The 20,569-nt window shown below is 37.4% G+C and overlaps 1 protein-coding gene across 3 annotated transcripts in view; it reads left to right on the forward strand.

Moving 5' to 3' along the window:
- The window catches only part of LOC149799970 (alpha-mannosidase 2x-like), an 89,105-nt gene extending 70,006 nt beyond the window's left edge, over nucleotides 1-19,099 (forward strand). For all 3 annotated transcript variants that reach the window (XM_089959490.1, XM_089959491.1, XM_089959492.1), the window contains one exon: nucleotides 8,207-19,099. In XM_089959490.1, the coding sequence (XP_089815616.1) occupies nucleotides 8,659-11,835 (3,177 nt within the window). In that variant the 5' untranslated portion in view covers nucleotides 8,207-8,658 and the 3' untranslated portion in view covers nucleotides 11,836-19,099. The remainder of the gene's footprint in view (nucleotides 1-8,206) is intronic.
- Nucleotides 19,100-20,569: the final 1,470 nt, after the last annotated feature.

Here is a 20,569-nt window from a genome sequence, read left to right on the forward strand (position 1 = left end):
TTTTTATTCATCAAGCCATCATTGATTTTTCTGCGTTTGATCAAACTGAAGTTACGGGCTCCGAAACGTACGGATTGTGCGAATTTTGCATGCCACAGGTTGCATGGGTGTTACCAGATGCATGGGTGTTATTTAACTAATACCCTTTGAGCCAATCATATTTCGCCGTTAACGTGTGTGCCGCTTAGTCTGGATGGTTTTAAAATGAGTGTAACGTGTATTCGATCTGTGCGGGCGTAAGATGACAAAATATTATTTTTCTATGGAACGGGATTCCTAAAGTTGAATCGAGCTAATAGTAAGTAGGAACTTGCTTTTGCATCTACCACTGTTCTGAGATTTATGGAGGAATGTATTATCGTAGCAGAAGGAGATCGAGGGTTAGGCTTGGAATGAAGTTTTGGGAAGTTACTTACCTTGTCACTTTTATAGCATGATAGACAGTGTCCAGTGTCAGAAAGGGTCATGGGGGTAGCCTTTGCGTTTGGGCAATCTGAAAATCAGAGTTCACTGGCCTGGATGAAGATCTGACAGCGACCGCTTAGGGGTCATGTTCTGGTGACCTTTGAGTTATTAAATAGAAATGCGGCTTTCAACAGTTTGAAAGTGAATCAAATCGTTCGGCACACTGTACTGCACAGTCTCCCAAACGCAAAGATAAAATACTTCATCTGATTGGCTGGTAAAATTAATAATTATGTTAATTTTACATTTGTAATACTGTAGCTGCGGTCGGTCTGGGGTGTTTAAGTGGGAGTGTGTTAGTTGATGGCATTTTATTTCTTTGTTTAGTTATGTTTAATTTTCTTGGTAGTTTGTTAACCTTTCTGTACTTATACCTGTTTCTCTCCACAGCCGATTCTGATTATAGAATGTAGTTAATATGGTAGGCGAACGCACATTGCATGTGAATTCTTGTATTTGTAGGAGGAGTTATTTGAAAATAGAATGTTCTTATTGTTATGTGTTTAACGCACATAGTAAGCCGTTAAGGGCGGTCAGTATGTTTGGTGGAGGAAGAACCGGGAATAACCTCCGTAAGAACCTCCGACCCACTTTTGCCGAGTGCGAGTCTCGAACCCACGCAGACAAAGGAGATATGTCAGTTATCTGCAAAGGCGAACGCTTTTGACGGCTGGGCCACCCGGGGCGTACTGAAACGTGCAGTTATGAAATCTTGTTTAAAAACTGATCTAGTGAAATGCAGAACTTATGATTTGTTGTGCGGATGGATGTGATTATGATGCTTATTGGTGAATGAGTTTAATAATTTTTTAAAATAAAAAGTAAACCTTAGTCCGCGTGGGTTCGAGTATTGGCTCGACTGACATCGGTATGAAAATATGCTTGCCAGTAGCATCCCCACGTGTCGGTGGTTCTTTCTTCTGTCTATAGTGTGATGAACAATTACGTTAAACTCCACAGTCTTGGACAAAATGAAAGGTATCGAAAATACACTATTTGGCTTTAACACCACCTATTTTTTACCCGTGCTGCACAACCGGTTTATGACTTGAGTGGCTTTTCTTTAGTGAAGGTTAATTCCAGGTGAAGGTTAGTAACAACAGTGTGTGTATTAGAGCTACAGTATTCTTTGAATGGATTCATTATTCGTCTTTGTTAAACAAGCAATGAAATCCATTTTTTCATCGTCTGCTTTACCTTGACACCTTAAGCGAAGACGAATTCAAAACGCAGTGAACTCGGTCGACAAGATAAAACTGAATTAAATGACGTTTTAGAGGTCTTGTATGAGGCGCCGTAGCGGACAAGCTGGTCCAATGAGAAAGTTGCAGTTAAAATTTCGATGTATGTCGAGAAATCCAATATCACGTGTTGGATCAAATTGCATGTCCTTAAAGTTCCATTTTCTAGATCGAGATTTTAGATGTTGAATTATACAACGGTGGTTTAAAGTTCTATTTCTTATGTCGACGTTTTACAGTGTATATTTTGAATTACACAGCGGTGGTTGAAATTTCAATATCATATGTCGAGAATCCCTAATTCACACGTTGAATGTAACAGTTTGTGATGAACGTTCCATTTCATATAGCGAGTATTTAGATTTCATCTGTTGAATTTCACAGCAACGAGAAGCAGCCTCCTTTGTTTACAAATAACGCGGTACGTACACGAGAGCGACCTCTAGCGAAGAAATTTATTGTAATTCTCAACCTGTGAATGGTAACTTTAAAACTTTAAATGCATGCAATGTAATCTCGCCTCAACATTGAATACATGAATGATGTGTCTTAATACTCGATATTATTTTGAATTGTTAAAGTGGACATTGTGTAATGTTACTTTTAACACCAACACATCATTTCCCCATATAAAAATAACAATTCTGACAATCATAATAAAAATGTCCAACCACCGCTGTGTAATTCAATAGATACAATCTAAAAACTCAACATATGAAATGGAACCTTCAGCAAAAACTCTTTGACCAATACGTAAATTAGGAATTATCGACGTATGACATTTAAATTTCAGCCACTGCCGTGTAATTCAAACGAAACAATATAAAATCTCGACCTAGAAAATGGAACTTTAAGGAGAATTTTTTTATACAACACGTGAAACTGGAATTCTGGACATATGACATTAAAATTTCAACGGTAACGTTCTGATTGGACCAGCTTTTGTCGGCTACGGCGCCTCGTAGTCTCGAGTAGATTTGGTAAGGGTTCAGACAAAAATCAAATGTATGTAGGTATTATTTTTCCCGGTTTATCTTTGGAGTATGTACTACTATAAACGTTCCTTTAGTGAAGAAGACAGACTAGATAAATATAATAAAGAAGTAAAGAAACTCTATGAAAAAACGTAATATAATAGGAATCGGACTACACATCGACATGGCCGCCCAGATATTTGACTTTACACAACGTCTGTTTTTAGGGAGGTCGCGGGTTTGAACCCCGCTCGAGTCATACCAAAGACTTATAAAAATGGTACTAACAGCTACCTCTCTTGGCGCTCAGCATTAAGAGGTTAGTGTTAGGACTGGTCGGCCTGGTGTCAGGATAATGTGACTGGGTGGGACATCATGCTACATGTCTGCGGCATGATGCCCCAGTGCTAGACATCACTACAAAACACTACAGACATTGCAGCGATATGACTGAATAATTGTTAAAGCTACGTTAAAAATCCAACACACACACACACACACACACACACAGGGTCTGTGTTGGTGTTGCTCTATTCAGGAGTTATTTTCACTTTGATCCTTTTTCCGACATTTTGGCAACCTTGGTTTTATGATGTCATTGGTACTACCAGTGTGTGACCATGGTTGTCACCGTGTATTTTGGTTGGTTGGTTACGGGGGTTGACGGCCATTTTTTTTCAGTACATACTAGGATATGCACGACGGATAGTATATTTGGTGGACAATGAACCACCGACCCACGGAAAACAACTGGAAAGCTTTCTCACACCCACGTTGTTGTAGCTGAGATTCTAACTCATACGGACAGAGGTGAAATGTGCCAGTGATCTGTAAAGACGAGTGCCTTAGACCACTTGGCCACCCTTGACCCTAAGTCAGATAGACCTGTTAATTATTCTAATGAAAGGTCTAATCTAGGTTTGTGTGCTTTTTGCGCTTGTGTCATGCGTGACATAAGTCGCCACCCATATGATTTTGGTAACTCTGGTTCAGATAAATTTTAAACATGAATCCGTTATTTTTTCATTATAAACTCGGTTGCAACTGACTTAAGACAACAAATCATGGTGAACAATTTTCTGATTAAAGCGCCACAATACGTACCTGGTCAACCTATATAGCATAGATATTAAAATGTCGTATTATTATTTCACATAAGAAGTGGATATGATCAATTCCAAGTTAAAGGTATTTGATCTTCTTTCCCCCCTCCGAATACCTCCAATGATGAAAGAGATTTCTGATGAAGGCATTTGTAAGAAACGCGCCTCTCTAACCTTTATATTTTCTGACAGTATAGTGCTGAGTAAATTTAAGTATCCCAAAAATAAATCCATCCATGATAAATATTAGTGCAAGGGATGTAATAACTTTAAAATACAAAGTGAATTTTAATTATATATTTAATTCACGTTGCAATACATATCAGTGAACGTGCCCCACGGCAAAAAGGTTGTCACCATTATTCTCCTCTTAGACATGCAAGAAGGCGAACTGGACCTATTCTACACCCACTAGCCCATACTATTTCGTATTCAAATATATATCTTGAATCAGGTCGAAAGTTATGCGAAATGTCAGGTACTTTATTCATACGGCCAAAGTATGTCAAGATAGTATTCATCCGTATTCACTGTGTCATACAGGCATGAAAAACAACCTGGAATGTATTTTAAAAAATTGGATTCTGGTATAGGGTTAAGGAGAAAGTCGGTCATACACAAGATGTTTTATACTTTTTATCCCTGCCTTCCATTGATACGGATACAGGTCTAGCAACTGGAGTAGGAGGACGGGAAAGGACATATTATGAGTAAACTGGGACAGCTGTTTAAAAATTGCAGTCCGGTTTGTCACATTGTGGCAGTTGCGCTTAATGTTACGTGATGAAACAAGAAGAAGCATCTTAACACGGATGAGACTGCTATACCGTACATAAAGTCACCGACAGTTCACATTTCCATTGCTTCCATTTTCTTTCCCGTTTACTACTCCGGTGGCTTAGTGGTTAGAGCGTCAGCCTCGGATGCGGGAGATCGCGGGTTAGAAACCAGGCCGAGTCATACCAGAGATCAAAATGGTACTAACAGCTGCGTCTCTATCCGCTCAGCAATAAGAGGTCACTATAAACTGCCACACTGCAGACATCGTAGCGAAATGACTGAATGTTTTTTATAGCTACGTTAAATATCAAAATCACACACACACACACACACACACATTTTCCGTTTCTGCATTTTTTCTGCTTGCTTTTGATGAAGGGCGCCACTTGGGACTATTGGATTGGGTACACACGTGTATAGTGGCCAAAACCGTTTAGTAATTTCGATACTATCGTGTAGAAATAAAACAATACTGAATAATGTGAAACTGGATCATATACGTACCGTGTAATTCCGCATCGTAACTTTAATATGCTTTTTTAATGTTTGTTTTTCTTCTTCTATTCTTTTTCTCACAAACTTCAAGTGTCTTATCCATAGTAGAGGCAGAAGCCTTCTGGTTGTGCTGCTAGGTCCAGTATGAAGGTTACGATGTAAATATTTAAAATTTTTCTTTCTGCATGATGAGTCAAATTGTCCATGGCTAAATTTTCATCAAACTTCACAGATATTCTAAATTTGGTTAGGGAATTTACCTCTGAGACCAATAGGGGAAAGGTCAAAGTCACTGGAGCCGACATTGCAATTGTGTGTTTTGATCCCCTTCAAGTTCATCGTCCAGTTTTCATAAAACTTCATAGATCGTTTTCACTGCATCTTCCTATTAATTCTCTGACCCTTATGTCAAAATGCCAGATGTCAGGATCATTGTAGCTGAAAGAAAATTGGGTTTCGCAGCATGCCTCCTTTATCATCTGAAAATATTATTGAAATACTGTCGGGGTTACAAGTCTCTTTATATTTCATGTCTATTAATCTTGTATTCCCTTCGGCACAGGTAGCCGACGAGGCCCGGTGCTTTGCCGTCCCGACTCATGACTAAAAGGGTGCGGGTTCAAATTCTACTGTCGGACCGACGTGGGTCAGCTTCCCAGAGCTGTTCTATGGCAAGGGACTTAACTCAAGTTGCTTCAGCACGAAATAACCTCCTTGAGTTGCTTTGCCCTTAAACACCAAACTAAACCATACCACGCAGCTTCACTTGAGTGTACATGCAGCAAATGCGAGCCAAGAATAATAATATATTTAACTATTATCAGCAAAGAACACAAGCAGCAATACAATGAAACTGCATTGACACAGAACGTAGATGCATGCATAATAAACATGAAATACAAACATAAAAGTGTATGATCCAACAAGGATGACCCATAAAGGTTTTAAAAAAAAAGAATATTTTCAGTGGGTCTTGATGCTGTCATGAGGTAGACTATATAAACGTAGCGACTTACGAATTATATTTACTGCTTGGAAACTCAATTTTTGTCCGTAAAGCAGACAGGCTTCCAGGATAAATAGTTCGGTCTGGGTTTTAGGTTTCAGCAAGAAGTTAGAACTAGGTACGGCTTCATGAGCACGTATCTCACTATTGATAATGACATCGATTTATATAAATGTTACATCGATATTGACAATGACATCGATTTATATAAATATTACATCGATATTGATAATTACATCGATTTATATACATATTCAGTTGTGAATTTCTTGTCCGCGAGAATTTAGAAAATCATGTTTCGTATTATCGTTTGGTCTTTCCAACACGCATGATGTGAATATTTAAATCATTTTTTATTTATGCACTAGTCTAATACATTGTACAGTAGTGCATGTATGAACTTTTTTTCCTTTTTCCTGTTTTATTGTGATATTTAGTCTTGATAATGCTTTCCATCATTTCTGTGGGTGAAGCAAACGTGCCATCATCCTCAGTTTATTTTTTCTTAAGTTATTGCGATACCTTCTGTTTCCTAATATCTTCACTGGTCCTTGGTGTAAAAACTGAGGGTCAGACGGAGTTTTTAAAAAAAATTGGTATCAAAACTGGGGTAGAATTAAAAATTCGGGGGTCTCTGCAGCACAAATGAGGGTCAAAGGAAACATACATACATACATACATATATATATATATATATATATATATATATATATATATATATAGAGAGAGAGAGAGAGAGAGAGAGAGAGAGAGAGAGAGAGAGAGAGAGAGAGAAGTTAATGCAGTGAAACGAGAGATACTGGGTTTCTTTCTGTGCCAGAAGATTTGTTCACAATTATGGAAAGTTAGCGTTGAACCAGGATATAGGAATGATCAATCTCTTATAAAAATGAAGATAGTTTTCCAAAAAGGAAAGAAAAAGAAAATCAGTATGGAACTTTAATAATTCACTAACTAAAGACCCTGAATGTGTGAGCAAAGTAAAAGAAGCAATCTTAACAGCTATACCTCAGTATGCATATGCTACAGACTTAAATATTTTTCAGTGTATACCATTACGTTATAGCTATGAAGGCATACAAAGATAAATTCGGAATGTCAGTATGACTCTCATTCAGGAGACCCTTTTTATTATCACTGTTTTGTCAAAAAATGTGTACATGAAAAATTTATTGGAAACGATGAAATGGCAACTTCGGTAAGTTACAAAATAACCACTGGCAGCAATTGTTCTTGCTACTAATTAAAGCTACCAAATGCCCAAACCTTAGATGGTTACAGTTTAAAATATTGCATAGACTTTTGGCATCAGATGTATTTGGGAAAAGAATTAGAATCGTTTCAGACGAGCTAAACTCTTTTTGTATGTTGCATGGGGCGAAAAAGACATTATCTCAGTTTCTTGGGATTGCCAGATATATAATTTTGAATAAAAATCATACGCGTGTATGCAGTTGAAGTGAATTAGGTACTTTTATGGGCTTTGAAATTAATTATACGTATGTTATTGTGGCGACTAATCAAGTGAAAACTTCAATAATTTCAGGCCCTATTTATTCTAAAACAGAAAAAAAAAATTCTTGGGGTGGTGGAACTTGACTGCCCATACGAAAATGGGCGAATTTTATGAAAATTAGAGGGATTTTATGAAGTAATAAAGCTTGGACTTGAAAATAGGATGCGCTATTTTCACGCATTAGGGTTTATGTGGGCACTATGTTTTAGAAATCGGCGTTATTTCCGCAATCACTTGGTCAAGAATAGACCAGGAATATAAGTTTTTAGTGTACTTGTCCTGTCCATATTTGCGAATTGAGAGACACGATGTATTAGCCACACAAAAAAACTGGACACGGGTATAATCAAACAGTGGAACACATGTATTGGCACGTAGAGACAGGCAATGTTTATCAATTAACGAGGCACAGGTATTAATAAATAGCTGAACACGTGCATTAGCAAATGACAAGATACACAATATTATGAAATACTGAGGCACATATATTGGCGAACAATATTACAGTTGGGTGGCAGCGTCAACTTTATGAGTTTGTGTTTAATATCCAAAAGTCTTGTAACATTTCGCACTGGTTGCAGGCCTCTTGATGAGATCGCCTCTGACATTTCATTTTTTTTTTCCAGGTGATACTACGTATTGATCCACTTAGTCACACCTGCTAGCCTGGAGGATGTTATATGCTTGTATTAATGACGGACATTGGAGAACATTTTAATACGGATCGGACGCCAGCTTTTAGTCAGTGATCCTGACATTAAGGGATTCCTTTTAAACAGTAATGGTTCATTGTCTTTGCCAAACACGCATCGAATTGACTGGGTTCTAAACTGGATGAATGACGGTCACGTTTTGTCACGGCTATTATTGAGACGAGGAATTGGGGTATTCAGACTAGTGAATCTTTGAATAAGTTTTGGAATTTTATTTGCCAGAAATATTAATCTAGTTATCAGCGCAAAAGGTGGACAACATAGTAAAATATAGGATATCTGGAGGTTGGCAGTCGAATAGTAAAGAGGTAACAATTTAAGGTTTCCTGCAAAACGTGTCTTTGGAACTGAATGATTGTTCCAGAATGAATCTGTTCAGAATGTTTCGTATTAGATCCAGAATGTGGAAATATGTGTTACTTGTAACAATTCCCTTCTTAGCTTTCTATATATGGATAAACATCAAGGCTAAGAGCATGTCGGTTCCGGCGGTAAGGACGGGATTCAAATGGTTCAGTAATCATAAGTCAGTAATGGTAGATAACATTATAGATGGTGAAGGCAAGGATGTGACACATGGTGAAAAATGTGAAATCCCTGATCGATTTGACACAGGAACTAAGGTTATATCCACATTTGATCTCCCAGATGAGACGAATTATACACTTCTGCCAAACGGTCGGTACAGCATTCCAGTAAAAAATAAGCAGGTTGCATACAGTCCTGGCCTAAGACCACTCAAGATTATTTTGGTGCCTTTTTCACACGCCGATCCTGGCTACGGTCGGACCATACAAGAGTATCATACAGGTGCGACACGAAGCATATTGACCGGAATGGTGCAGAAATTGAATCAGTACAGAAATCTAACATTCCAATGGGTAGAGACGGTATTTCTTGATCTGTGGTTTGAAGAAAGTGACGAAGCTATGAAACAACAGGTGAGGGATATCATCGCGCGTGGGCAACTTGAAATAGTTCTTGGCGGATGGGTAATGCCCGACGAGGCATGCACCCATTATGTGTCTGTAATAGATCAACTGATCGAGGGACACCAGTGGGTTTTAGAGAATTTAAATGTTATCCCCAAGAACAGCTGGTCAAATGACCCGTTTGGCTATTCGGCAAGCATGCCGTATCTATGGAAACTAAGCGGTATTGAAAATATGGTAATTCTTAGAATCCATCAAGCAGTTAAGGGTACTCTCATGAAGAAAAGAAGCTTGGAGTATAAATGGAGACAATATTGGGATCATGACGGAAGAACAGATATTCTCTCTTATTTGATGCCGTACGAAAATTATTGGATTAATGATGTATGCGGACCTGATGCAGATATCTGTCACCAGTATGCTTTCTTTAGAACGGATCAAGCACCTCCTATAACCGAACAGAATTTGGAAGCAAAAGCCACGTCGTTGTATGAGCAGTACCGTATAACGGCCGATCTCTACAAATACGACACCCTGTACATGGGACTTGGGGAGGATTTTTCATACCAGTCTCTCCAGGACTGGGATGTTTTATATACAAATTTCAAGAAGCTGATGGACTACATGAATGCTAAGAAAGAATGGAAGGTCAATATAAAGTTTGGAACCTTGGCTGAATATTTTTCTGATGTACGACGAAATGAAGAATCATCTTCGGTTATTGATACGAGTCAAAGTTTTCCGGTTTTGAGTGGTGATTTCTTTCCTTACTCTGACAAGGAAAACGGATACTGGACCGGTTATTTCACAACTCGTCCATTCAATAAACGAATTGCCAGAGAAGTTGAACCCATACTAAGAGCAGCTGATGCATTTCATGTGTTTGCGTATTCTTTGTGCAAAACGATGGGGAAGGAGTACAAGCTGTATTCGGAGGTAACAAAGCATTTACGTGGAGCGAGAAGGAACCTTGGGGTTTTCCTTCACCACGATGGCATAACTGGAACATCCCTGCCTCATGTAGCGAAAGATTATGAAATCAGATTGCATAACGCGCACTATGGAGCTATCACTGCTTTAAAGATGACCCTGGTAACAGTTTTGTCAAGAGGAAAGATAACCGAAATTAACAACTTGAAGGAAGAGTTGATGCGACCATCATCCGCTGACATCACCGTGAAACAGACAGTAAAGGTAAGAGACGATGGGACGAGTTTGATATTTATCAACCCCCTTGGCAAGGCCCGGACGGAAATTGTTACCCTTATTGTTGACAGGGAAAATGTTAAACTTGTATGTCCGCATGGGGACCGGAAGTTCTATCAGATTTCAAAATACAGCGGAAATAATGGATTTCAGCTTGCATTCTCAATAAAAATGTCGCCGTATGCAGTCGAAGTTTTCGAGATTATGCCATCAACTTCTGGAAATGACATAATCACTGTTCAAAGCCCGAACGAAGATGAGAAAATGATTGTCTTACAAAATACATATCTCACCGTGGAATTCGATTCAAGGACAGGATGGTTACGAAGTATAAAAGATTCAAACGGCAGAGTTACAAATTTCAGAACTAGTTGTCTAAGCTACAAGTCTGAGACAAGCGGAGCATATTTATTTGGTCCGGCTGGTGAGGCTAGAGAATTCCTAACATCCAAACCCCAGATACAAGTGACAAAAGGCAAGTATGTGTCCGAGGTCAGTTTGAAATTTCCTGGATTTTATCACAGCGTTCGTTTGTACAATTCCTCCGGACCGCAGGGAAGATGTCTCCATATTAAGAATGAGATTGATATAGTTGGTGCCGGATTGAAGGAAAAGGAAATAATTATGAGATTTGAGTCAGACGTACAGAATGGAGACCTATTTTATACTGATTCTAATGGTTTTCAGATGATGGGTCGAAGAACCAGACCGTCGAATCCCATAGAAACCAACTACTATCCTCTCTCCAGTATGGCAGTTCTTGAGGACGAAAATAAAAGATTGGTTCTCCATTCAGCGCAGCCTCACGGCGTTGCCAGTCTAAAGCCTGGGTGGCTTGAGATCATGCTGGATAGGCAGATGTCACGTGACGATAAGAAAGGATTGGGTCAAGGGGTTTATGACAATAAATTAGTAGCGAGTGAGTTTTTCCTGGCTGTAGAATACAAAGTCAGTCCGTCGGTAATAGCAGAATCGCGCTATACTTATCCTTCAGTACAGAGCATCGTTACAAATGAAGTTTTGCAAAATCCAATTATGGTGCTTATGGTAGACGACAGTACATTCCATTCTGTTGATAAATTTGACAAATACTATTATCCCGTAAACTTCGACATTCCTTGCGACTTTTCAATAGTTGGACTACGGAATTTGGCCAAAAATGATTTGCAGTACAATGGTACGAGTATTGTCGTTCATAAAAAGAGATACATGTGTGGTTATTCCATCGAGGAACTACGTTGTCCGGTTACTTCGAACGGTGTGAAGTTCGGTTTGTTATTTCCATTCACTGGTGTAGCATATGAGACATCTTTGTCTCATCTACATAAGAAGAAACGGATATCGCTCGAGACGGATCTCAGTCCTGATCCTATGGAGATAAAATCATTTTTGGTACATATGTGAATGGATGACGTTAATATTTTAAAGAGAATGATTTAGTTATTTGTCTGCAAATAGACGTTGTTTAGCAAACTGTTTGCAGATCTTGTGCATTCCATTATTTTCTTTAAGTATTATCATAATGTGGTTTTTTATTTTCTAGTTTATTTATTTTGTTATTCGAATTTCAAGTAAACTCCGGACAGCTACCTCCCTTACCGTCGGTGGGCACTGTAGTTGTTAGAGTGGTCTATACAAGACACATTGATGAAAGTAGAGCACATGTACTTATGAACTTGTTATTTTTGGCAGACCCATTTTTATAATCCTTTATTAGCTATTTACGTTTGCCTATAGCGTTTGAATCATTTCAGAATTCAATAATAGTGTTTCATTTGGGATGAGTAATCTTTCAAATGTAAATGTTTATTTATTCCTGTGTGCTTTTTCTGACGTGATTGATATAATGGTCATTCGAAAAATATTGATTGCTGTATGAAAAAGAGACTGCACGTATTTTTTTTTATATGCAATCATGTCCATTAAGTTTTATCACTGTTCGTTTTATTGAATGTCCATTTTTATGCTATTAATAGCTTCAATCAATTACAACAGTTGTTTAATTCGATGATTATTTATATACTGTAGTTTCCATTCAGTTACATCAAGTCATTCGGTTATAATACTTGTTATTTGCACGGAATAAGTTTGATTTAATTGGCGTGATTTTTTGTGTGATATCAAGAATCATTTAGTGCAGTGTCTTGTATGCATTTGGAATAAGATTTCATTCAGTTGGTTTAAGTTGTCATAGCCTTCGTTTGGTGCACAAGTTTTCGCTTTATTAGTAAAATGGAATTACGGATTATAACAACCATCTGACATAATTATTACATCTCACAAGTCATGTCATTTAGTAAATATTACGTTTAAATGAATTGTTACCCATTATGAAACACTATTATTATATTCATACGTGCAGTCACAAAATAATCCGTTTAAAAGCTGTACTTGTCAGGTAATCTTAATTACTTTTAGGAGTACCAATTGTCATTATGTGTTGCCTGGATACGTTCGCCATGATGCATAATCGTACTGGAATGCATCAGATGTGAAATTTATGTCACAAGACGATATGTTTTGGCATATTTACTATTCAAAATCTTGCATCAGTTTTATTTAATGTGATAAAGAGAGAATTTCTATAGCTGCAAAATTGCGTTATATAATACTACAGTTGTCATGGCTAGGTTGTCGCTATAACTTTCCATTCCATATGTGGTTCCAAGGTAAACTTAGTAATTACCAATTATTGCCTTTTATTTTCCTTTTATACGTCACCTCATTCTCTTAAACGTTTCATAAAAGTTGGTGTCATTACTGAATGCGTTTCTGAATTTTCCTTGTGCATAATTTAATAAATTACATGATTTAATTAACCTCCAAATTATATTATATTATATGACTGAAAATTTGTTTTGTTAAATGGTACTTTCAACACATCATTGCCAAGGAAATGAGAGCTAAGTGCTTTTCCTAAGGACATACCGAGGCAACCGATCCGGGCAAACACGAGCGGGTAACGGATTCGCGACCCTTGGATAACAGCTATGACCCTGTACCTACTGAATTTTTTTTTCAATTACTTTTCTTTTATTAGATTATTTTTTTAAATGAATCGCCATCTGTGAGTTCTTATCGCCATCAGCGACTATGCTAGCGCCAATACAACCAATGGGATTTTAATGGATGTTACAGTACGATGTGAGCTATTGTTATTATGACGTGACATTATCATGGTATTCAATGTTAATGATATTCTTCTAGTTTAAGGTTATGGGAAATGTACGAGTTTGTATATATTACTAATGGATATGTCTGTAGAGCATGAATATAACGTCACTTCAGACATGCGCAATAATATTAGGGGTCCAAAATTTTGAGTACGCTACTGCCAGATAGGAAGTATATGAATTTACTAAACGTTTGCACACGAAATAGTGCATATTTATCATTGAAGGTCGTTCACATCAGTGTGAGCAAGCGCTTTTACCGTACACTTCATGTTTATGCTTTTTAAAGCATATTCCGAGTTGAAATATTTAAAAATATATTTAAAAAATTGATACGATAGCGGGGGAAAACCCCATCTCATAACGCCCGATGAGAACATATGGGGAATGACTAGACTGGGTCCTACGTCATAGAAAGGTTTGATTTGGGGCAGAAGGGGATTATTCATCTCCTTGTTTATTGGTCACGTGATATAGACAACCAGTGAGTCTATACTAGTTCTGCGTAGAACGTTTGGTTTTAGAGCCTTACGTCATTTTGAGCATGTTTATGTTTGAAACTCAGATATGCTAACTACACTTTTTCCAGTCCAGCACTCTCATTTAAATTCTTCTATCACATTTTATTTGGTATAGGGTTCAAAGTTTAATGTATACTAATCCAGGTAACTTATTTAGGGCATATGCAGTCCCCCATTTAAATTAATTGGGGCATATGCGGTCACCCAGTTGAAGTATTTGAGGCACATGCTTTACCCCCAGTTAAAATATTTCGGGCATATACTGCTCCCCCCCCCCCCGTTAATTTATTTGGAGTATATAATGTATCCGAGTTAACTTACTGGGGGTTTATGCCTTTCCCCAGTTAACTTATCTGAGACATGTGCAGTCACCCAGAAGTCTATATTACAGTTTAATCACAAATTTTAAGGCCATAAAGTACGTGCGTTTCCGGTCAGCCGACTGTCCCTGTTTTTCGTTGCCGACCCTAGCACTTTTTCCCCCAGTATTTAAATAACAATGTATAAAAAATCCCGAAATTAAATTGTGCATCTAATTGAGACCGTTTTTCCCAGTACTTAAAGTGCAGACATCATTATATATACTAATTATTATATTTATTATGTTTTTTAAAAAGGAAACCTATCTACCTAACCTAGTTTAGAAACCAGTGCAAAAGACAACATGGGGGAGGGGCTTATCATGTCCGCCTTTATGCAAGTTTGGCCTCGTTCTAACCTAAATTCACATGTTTCACATGAACTGTCTTCCATATTTTATACTACACACGTGTGTATGTTAGTAAGCTTGTCAGCAGCTTTCCTTTTGGATTTCTTTGGTTCTTCCTGTACATGATATACTGTCCGCCATGTATAACCTATCATGTGATGAAAATGGCGTTAAATCATAAACCGAATCGAACTTCATATTATACTCTGCATATAGACTAGTTAGTAACATGTGGGCATGCACATCCTTCCCACCCCCAGATTGAAGAGGTTTCACTTTATTCATATTTCAATTTAAGTATGTAGTTGTACATAGTTGGCTTCATTCTATAATTATTTTGCCTGCTTGTAATGTGCCTAGTTACATTTACATATAATTTGAGGAGAATAATTATTATAAGTCTTTCCTGTGACGGGTGTCGTCAGGGTTATTTGTTGAACATAAAGAGTGACTATACATTATAATTGATCATAATACAAAGTCGAGGATCATTAAACTGTAATTAGGAAGATAAGTATCCACTAACCTCGTATTCATAAAGCTGAAATCAGCATCATTATATACTGGTACCTTCTTTTTTATCTTTCTGGTTCTTACTGGGGTATCCCACTATCAGATGTACTGGTCGCCTATTTTTATTACGTGCTGAAAAATGACGTTAAACCCACGATTGCAAGATCTACGTAGGTTATATTTAGTACCTCGTTCAACACACGCCATTGTATCTGAGCACATTATGATAGTTACTATTTTCAATCAAAAGCAAAATAAAGCCAAACCAAACTTGGGTTAATGTGGTGGGGGCTGAATATTCTTGTAGCAAGAACAAGCCGGGTTTAGTTAGTATTCATCCTGGATGCAGATCTTCGCAGTGACTGGTCGCATGATGCGTGATATGTATCGTACATTCTTTTATCGGATTAGAGTCGGAAACACATCAAATATATCATGGCGTGCATACAGGGCCGGTTCAATGGCGAATACGTCTATGGCCTGAGGCCCTCATATTTTGAAGGCCCTTTATTATGTTTTCCATTCCATATTTAAGTAACAGTTGAGCGACGGTAGAGCTATTAGCCTTGGGTCCCTCAGTCTTAATCCGGTCCTGCGTGCACGTATATTGCCTTTTCATGTAATAAGACAAAACTAACATTGTACTTAAACTGCAGTGTTAGCTTAGTTGCATACTGGTTTTAAATAATGATACTGGAATAATAGTAATGATTCATTTCACTGATAAATACATTCATAGTGACAGGTTAGAAATAAGAAAGTAGAACTCTGTCTGGATTCGAACTTTTTACCACTCATATAGTTAATTGACTCCTTTCCCACTGAACATTATTCAGGTGTGGAAAATAATTCTTGATCATGGAAATAATGCAAGTTTCCAACAATATTTTTTTAAAATTGTTTAAAAATAACTTTTTTCCCCGCATATAATACAGCCCAACACTTCAATAATTTATCTTTATCTTCATGATTTGTTTTCATATAAGATTCTTTTGAGCAACAGTTGTAGAGGTAATCATAAGGGCTTTTCGAAATATAATGTTTTTGAGTTACCTACCTTTCCCAGTCTCAATCAAAATTAAATGCTTTATTTTGATGCTTTATTGGGTTCAGGTCAGAGGTGCAATATCGCCTGGTTTTTTTTGTTGGCTTGATTTGACAATTCGGAAGCAATTAATAAAAAATATGACAAAAATTTGTTTTGTAAATTCTTAAGTTTTACCTCCCCCCCCCCGGACTTTTATTGGCTACGTGACATTACTATTGGTTTTGACCTTTAATGATCGAGAGCTGGATAACATATGAATAACCAGTGACGTACTATGTTTAATGGCGTCCGCCGTGGGGTGGGCGGGGCGGGCGACGATGATGGCCGAAAGGGATTTATGCACCCCAAGACCTCGGGCGCCGTCCGGCCCCCCCCCCCCCTCGTTAGTACGCTGCTGATTTCTACAGTAAGACGTATACATGAAGGCTAGTGTAATGTAATCTTCCTATGTGTTGGCAGTTTCTTAGTATATTTGAAGGAAAAGAACCGTACAAGTTATCTGCTTTCGTTCTTGTGTTTAATTGCAGTTAATTTTTCAAGTTGGAAGAGTTATATAAAGATATGCAAGTTGGGAAATATGTTTGAACTAGTTATCCGGAACCCACTAGCTTCTTGGAGTTTCGAATATACATATGAACTTTGCGAAACTTTAAGGATCAATACATTGCAGTTTATACCCTAGTGAATTGGGGCAGCCTGTTTTTCTTCAGAGCACAACCTTTCCTCACTTACACTGTGAAATATAGGCAAGGATAATCGATCAGACAACGCCGGATTTGTAATTTATGACACTTGTCATCTATAATAAATTTTGTTAGCACTGAATTTCAGTAGACGCCGAGTTAATGAACCTTTTTGTATGAAAAACAAAATCTGTGGGAATCGTAGACCGTAGTCGCTTTAAAAGTTCTGATAATGGCCACAGCGTGCACATTGGTTACAACTTATCTTGAACCCAATTGGCTATTAATATTCATCTCCACGAGATACTGGTTTAAATCCTGTCCACGCAAGCCTGTGTCGGCTCTCGTGGTTTTAATCGGTGCAACGCAGTTCACTCCTGTTAACTTAGAATCAGTCCTTCATACTAGTTGGTATCTTGGTGGCTACTCCAAATGTGATCTCTGTGGGCGAGAAAACAAAATCGTGTTTGCGATTAAACGTCGTGTTTAATTGTATTATTTCAGAATGGAACATTTCCATTTCTATACATGTTGTTTTAAAAGGAGGCTTGTATAGTTGATAGCCTTTACAGTACATATTAACTATTAACCTTATTATATATAGGCTCCTGAAATGTAGATACATCTCATTTCCTGTATACATTGCATTGGGTATCATATCTAACTTCTTAATGTATAATTCACTACTTTTTTGTTTAATTATTCTGCATAATGGGATATTATATTTTACTTTGGATTATCAGTGTCATGTAATGTTAACTGTTGTTTTCTTTAATTTACCGCAGCCATAATGCGGATCATGTTGTTTTTACGTCTGTCCGTCTGTTCCCTTTTTTTGTTTACGCATAGTAACTAGACTTTTCCACCATCTAATGCCTCCATGCTTTCAAGTAGCATGCATTTGGGACAGCGAGAAAACCTATTGATTCCCGGGTCAGGGGTTAGAATCACATGGACACACAATAACTTCACTTCTATTAAGATGCATCATTTAAACTTTGTAAGCAGTTTGCATTAGGGCTTAAAAATGCAGCTTTTTATTTTAGATTCAGAGGCCAAATTCTAAGTGACTACGGAAAAATATGGCTTCTGCACAATATCTGGATTACTTTATCCACAACCTTGACTAAAGTTTTAAGGCATAGAAGTATTTTATTTTTCGTTCATGGGTCAAAACAGTAAGGTTACAGCGACTACAAAATTAAGATGTGTTTCTACAGAAGTACGTAAGTTCTGTAAAACATGTCTCAATTAACCTTTATATAGGCTTGCGTTTGAGATAAGGAATATACTATTTTTTGGGGGTTAAAAGGTCAAAGGTCATGATCATATGGACTCTAAGAAGGAAAATGGTTTGAAAACAAATTTAACTCAAGTTCAATGTCACATACCGTAGCACATTTTGGATGGTTTGCACGAGATTAAAAAAGACACCTGTCAATTTTGGGATCAGTAGATCAAAGGTCAAGATAACCATCTCAATGAATGAAGAATGAAGATTTCCGTAAAATAAGTCTTGTTGTGTTACCTATACTTTGGCGGTATTTTGTGGACGCTTGCATTTCACACAGCGAGATGCATACTGATTCTGTATTCAAAAGGCAAATGTTAAGGGTCGCAACGTCTCCAAAATTTTCACTTCTACGCGATTTACCAAACCCAAAGTATATTAGTAGCCTGCTGCCTTGGCAACTTTTTTGTTGGCTTGCATACGAGGCAAGGTATAAACCGGACACTTTGGGTGGGGAGTCATGGGGTCAAAGGTTATAGTCACTTAGACTCCAGTAGAAATTGTTTCTGTGTTAAATAGTAGGTTCTATAGTACTGCCTTTGGTACTGTTTTTGAAATTATAGGCACTTAAGTTTTACATCATTCAGATATTCAGCGGCACTCACGAGGTCTACTTCTCTTATAAATCAGTTTGAATTGCTTTCAGATGTATTCACTTTCATATTATTGTCCCATTCACGGTCTCACGGTTGATTACACAGGAAAGTTGCACAATAAACTTGAGAATATTGCTTCTTTTATTTTATTTTAACCCCAAGACTCATTCTCATCGTCCCTTCTATGCTGGTACCTTTCCGAACCTTAATACTATAACATTAGTACCTTGCTAGAGAGGTCCTATGCACTGTGCTTCCTGAATTGTTACTTTAAAATCAGAAGACAAAGTCTTCGATTCTATAGCTAGAACTCGGCAACTATAACGCATAAGACCTTTAAAGCAAGACTCGACTCGTTTATTATAATACAGAATCAATCAGGAAACTCAGAATCACAAATTACTGGTAGGAAATTGTAAACCATCCCGCTTACGCTACCCTACGTGTAAGTCTATCACAAGATATGAGCTAAGTATCAAAATCTCCAGTGATGTCATCGAGCATTTTAATAAAGTACTGATTGGCAGCATCACTTACTGACAGTCTTTTAGTATCAGGGTAGCCATAATATGAAAGAGTTTAACGTAACAGAAGTTTACTTCATCCATTTACTACATGGTGGGTGTATAAGGTACTTTTACGGCACTCTTCTCGTTTTATTTTTGGTAACGGCTCTTCAGCACTTCATTGAAATTTTGTTGTGTTCAGAGTTGTAACGTAAAATAATCTATTTAACTGATCAGGTGACGTGTTGTGTGTCTGGATCGGTATTGGAGCTGTTTGTTTTTGAACATGGAATACAAGAATTTAATTTCAGAATGCCTGTACGTATTACGTGACGTATTTTTTAAAAAATTATATTCCTTGCAAAAATTAATAGTACAGCAAACGTCAGATATGTGTTTGTAATTATAGATATATGTACGTGTAACTGGACACATTTCAAATGCCTCTAATAAATTCACATATCATGTAATTCATTCTCCGGAATTCGACATCAAGATTCGATTCCTGCGCTCGATAACATTTCAGTGTTATTAATTACATCCACATCAAAAATCTAGTTCGATTTCTCGTCTTTTTTTTTTTTTTTCTTTTTTTTCTTTTTTTTTTTTTCACTCCAGGATTTTGCAAACTTTCTTTTGGTTATGTTTTTGGCAGTGTTTATATTAATACAAGAAGATAAATTTCATGTCGATAAATAGGGACTGCAGTTAAAGATTAACAGGTAGGTACGGTAAATTTATGTCACGCGTGTAGCGTATTTGGAAATAAAACCCATTTAGTAACGGTAATCTGACCTTTGACCGTGACTTTGAAAATACGACAAAAATTTACGATACTGGACACATGTACTGTAGCGATTCAGATATGTGCAGTTTCCATGTTTTTATTCGCCAACGTTACTGTTATTTAGTCAGATAAGTTTATGTTGTTTTTTTTTTTTTTTGTTTTTTTTTGTTTTGTACAGCGGCATAAATGCGAAATAAGAATCTTTTGGATGGGGAGTGTGAGTGTCGTAGCTTCATTTTCTTGCGGCAGACAACTCTGAAATGCGTTTTTTTTGCAAACACATCGAACTAGTATTAACGATTGCAGGACTG

Source organism: Sinohyriopsis cumingii, chromosome 5 (assembly GCF_028554795.1).
Source record: "Sinohyriopsis cumingii isolate HCF-2022 chromosome 5, ASM2855479v2, whole genome shotgun sequence".
In the NCBI taxonomy this organism is placed as follows: Eukaryota; Metazoa; Mollusca; class Bivalvia; order Unionida; family Unionidae; genus Sinohyriopsis; species Sinohyriopsis cumingii.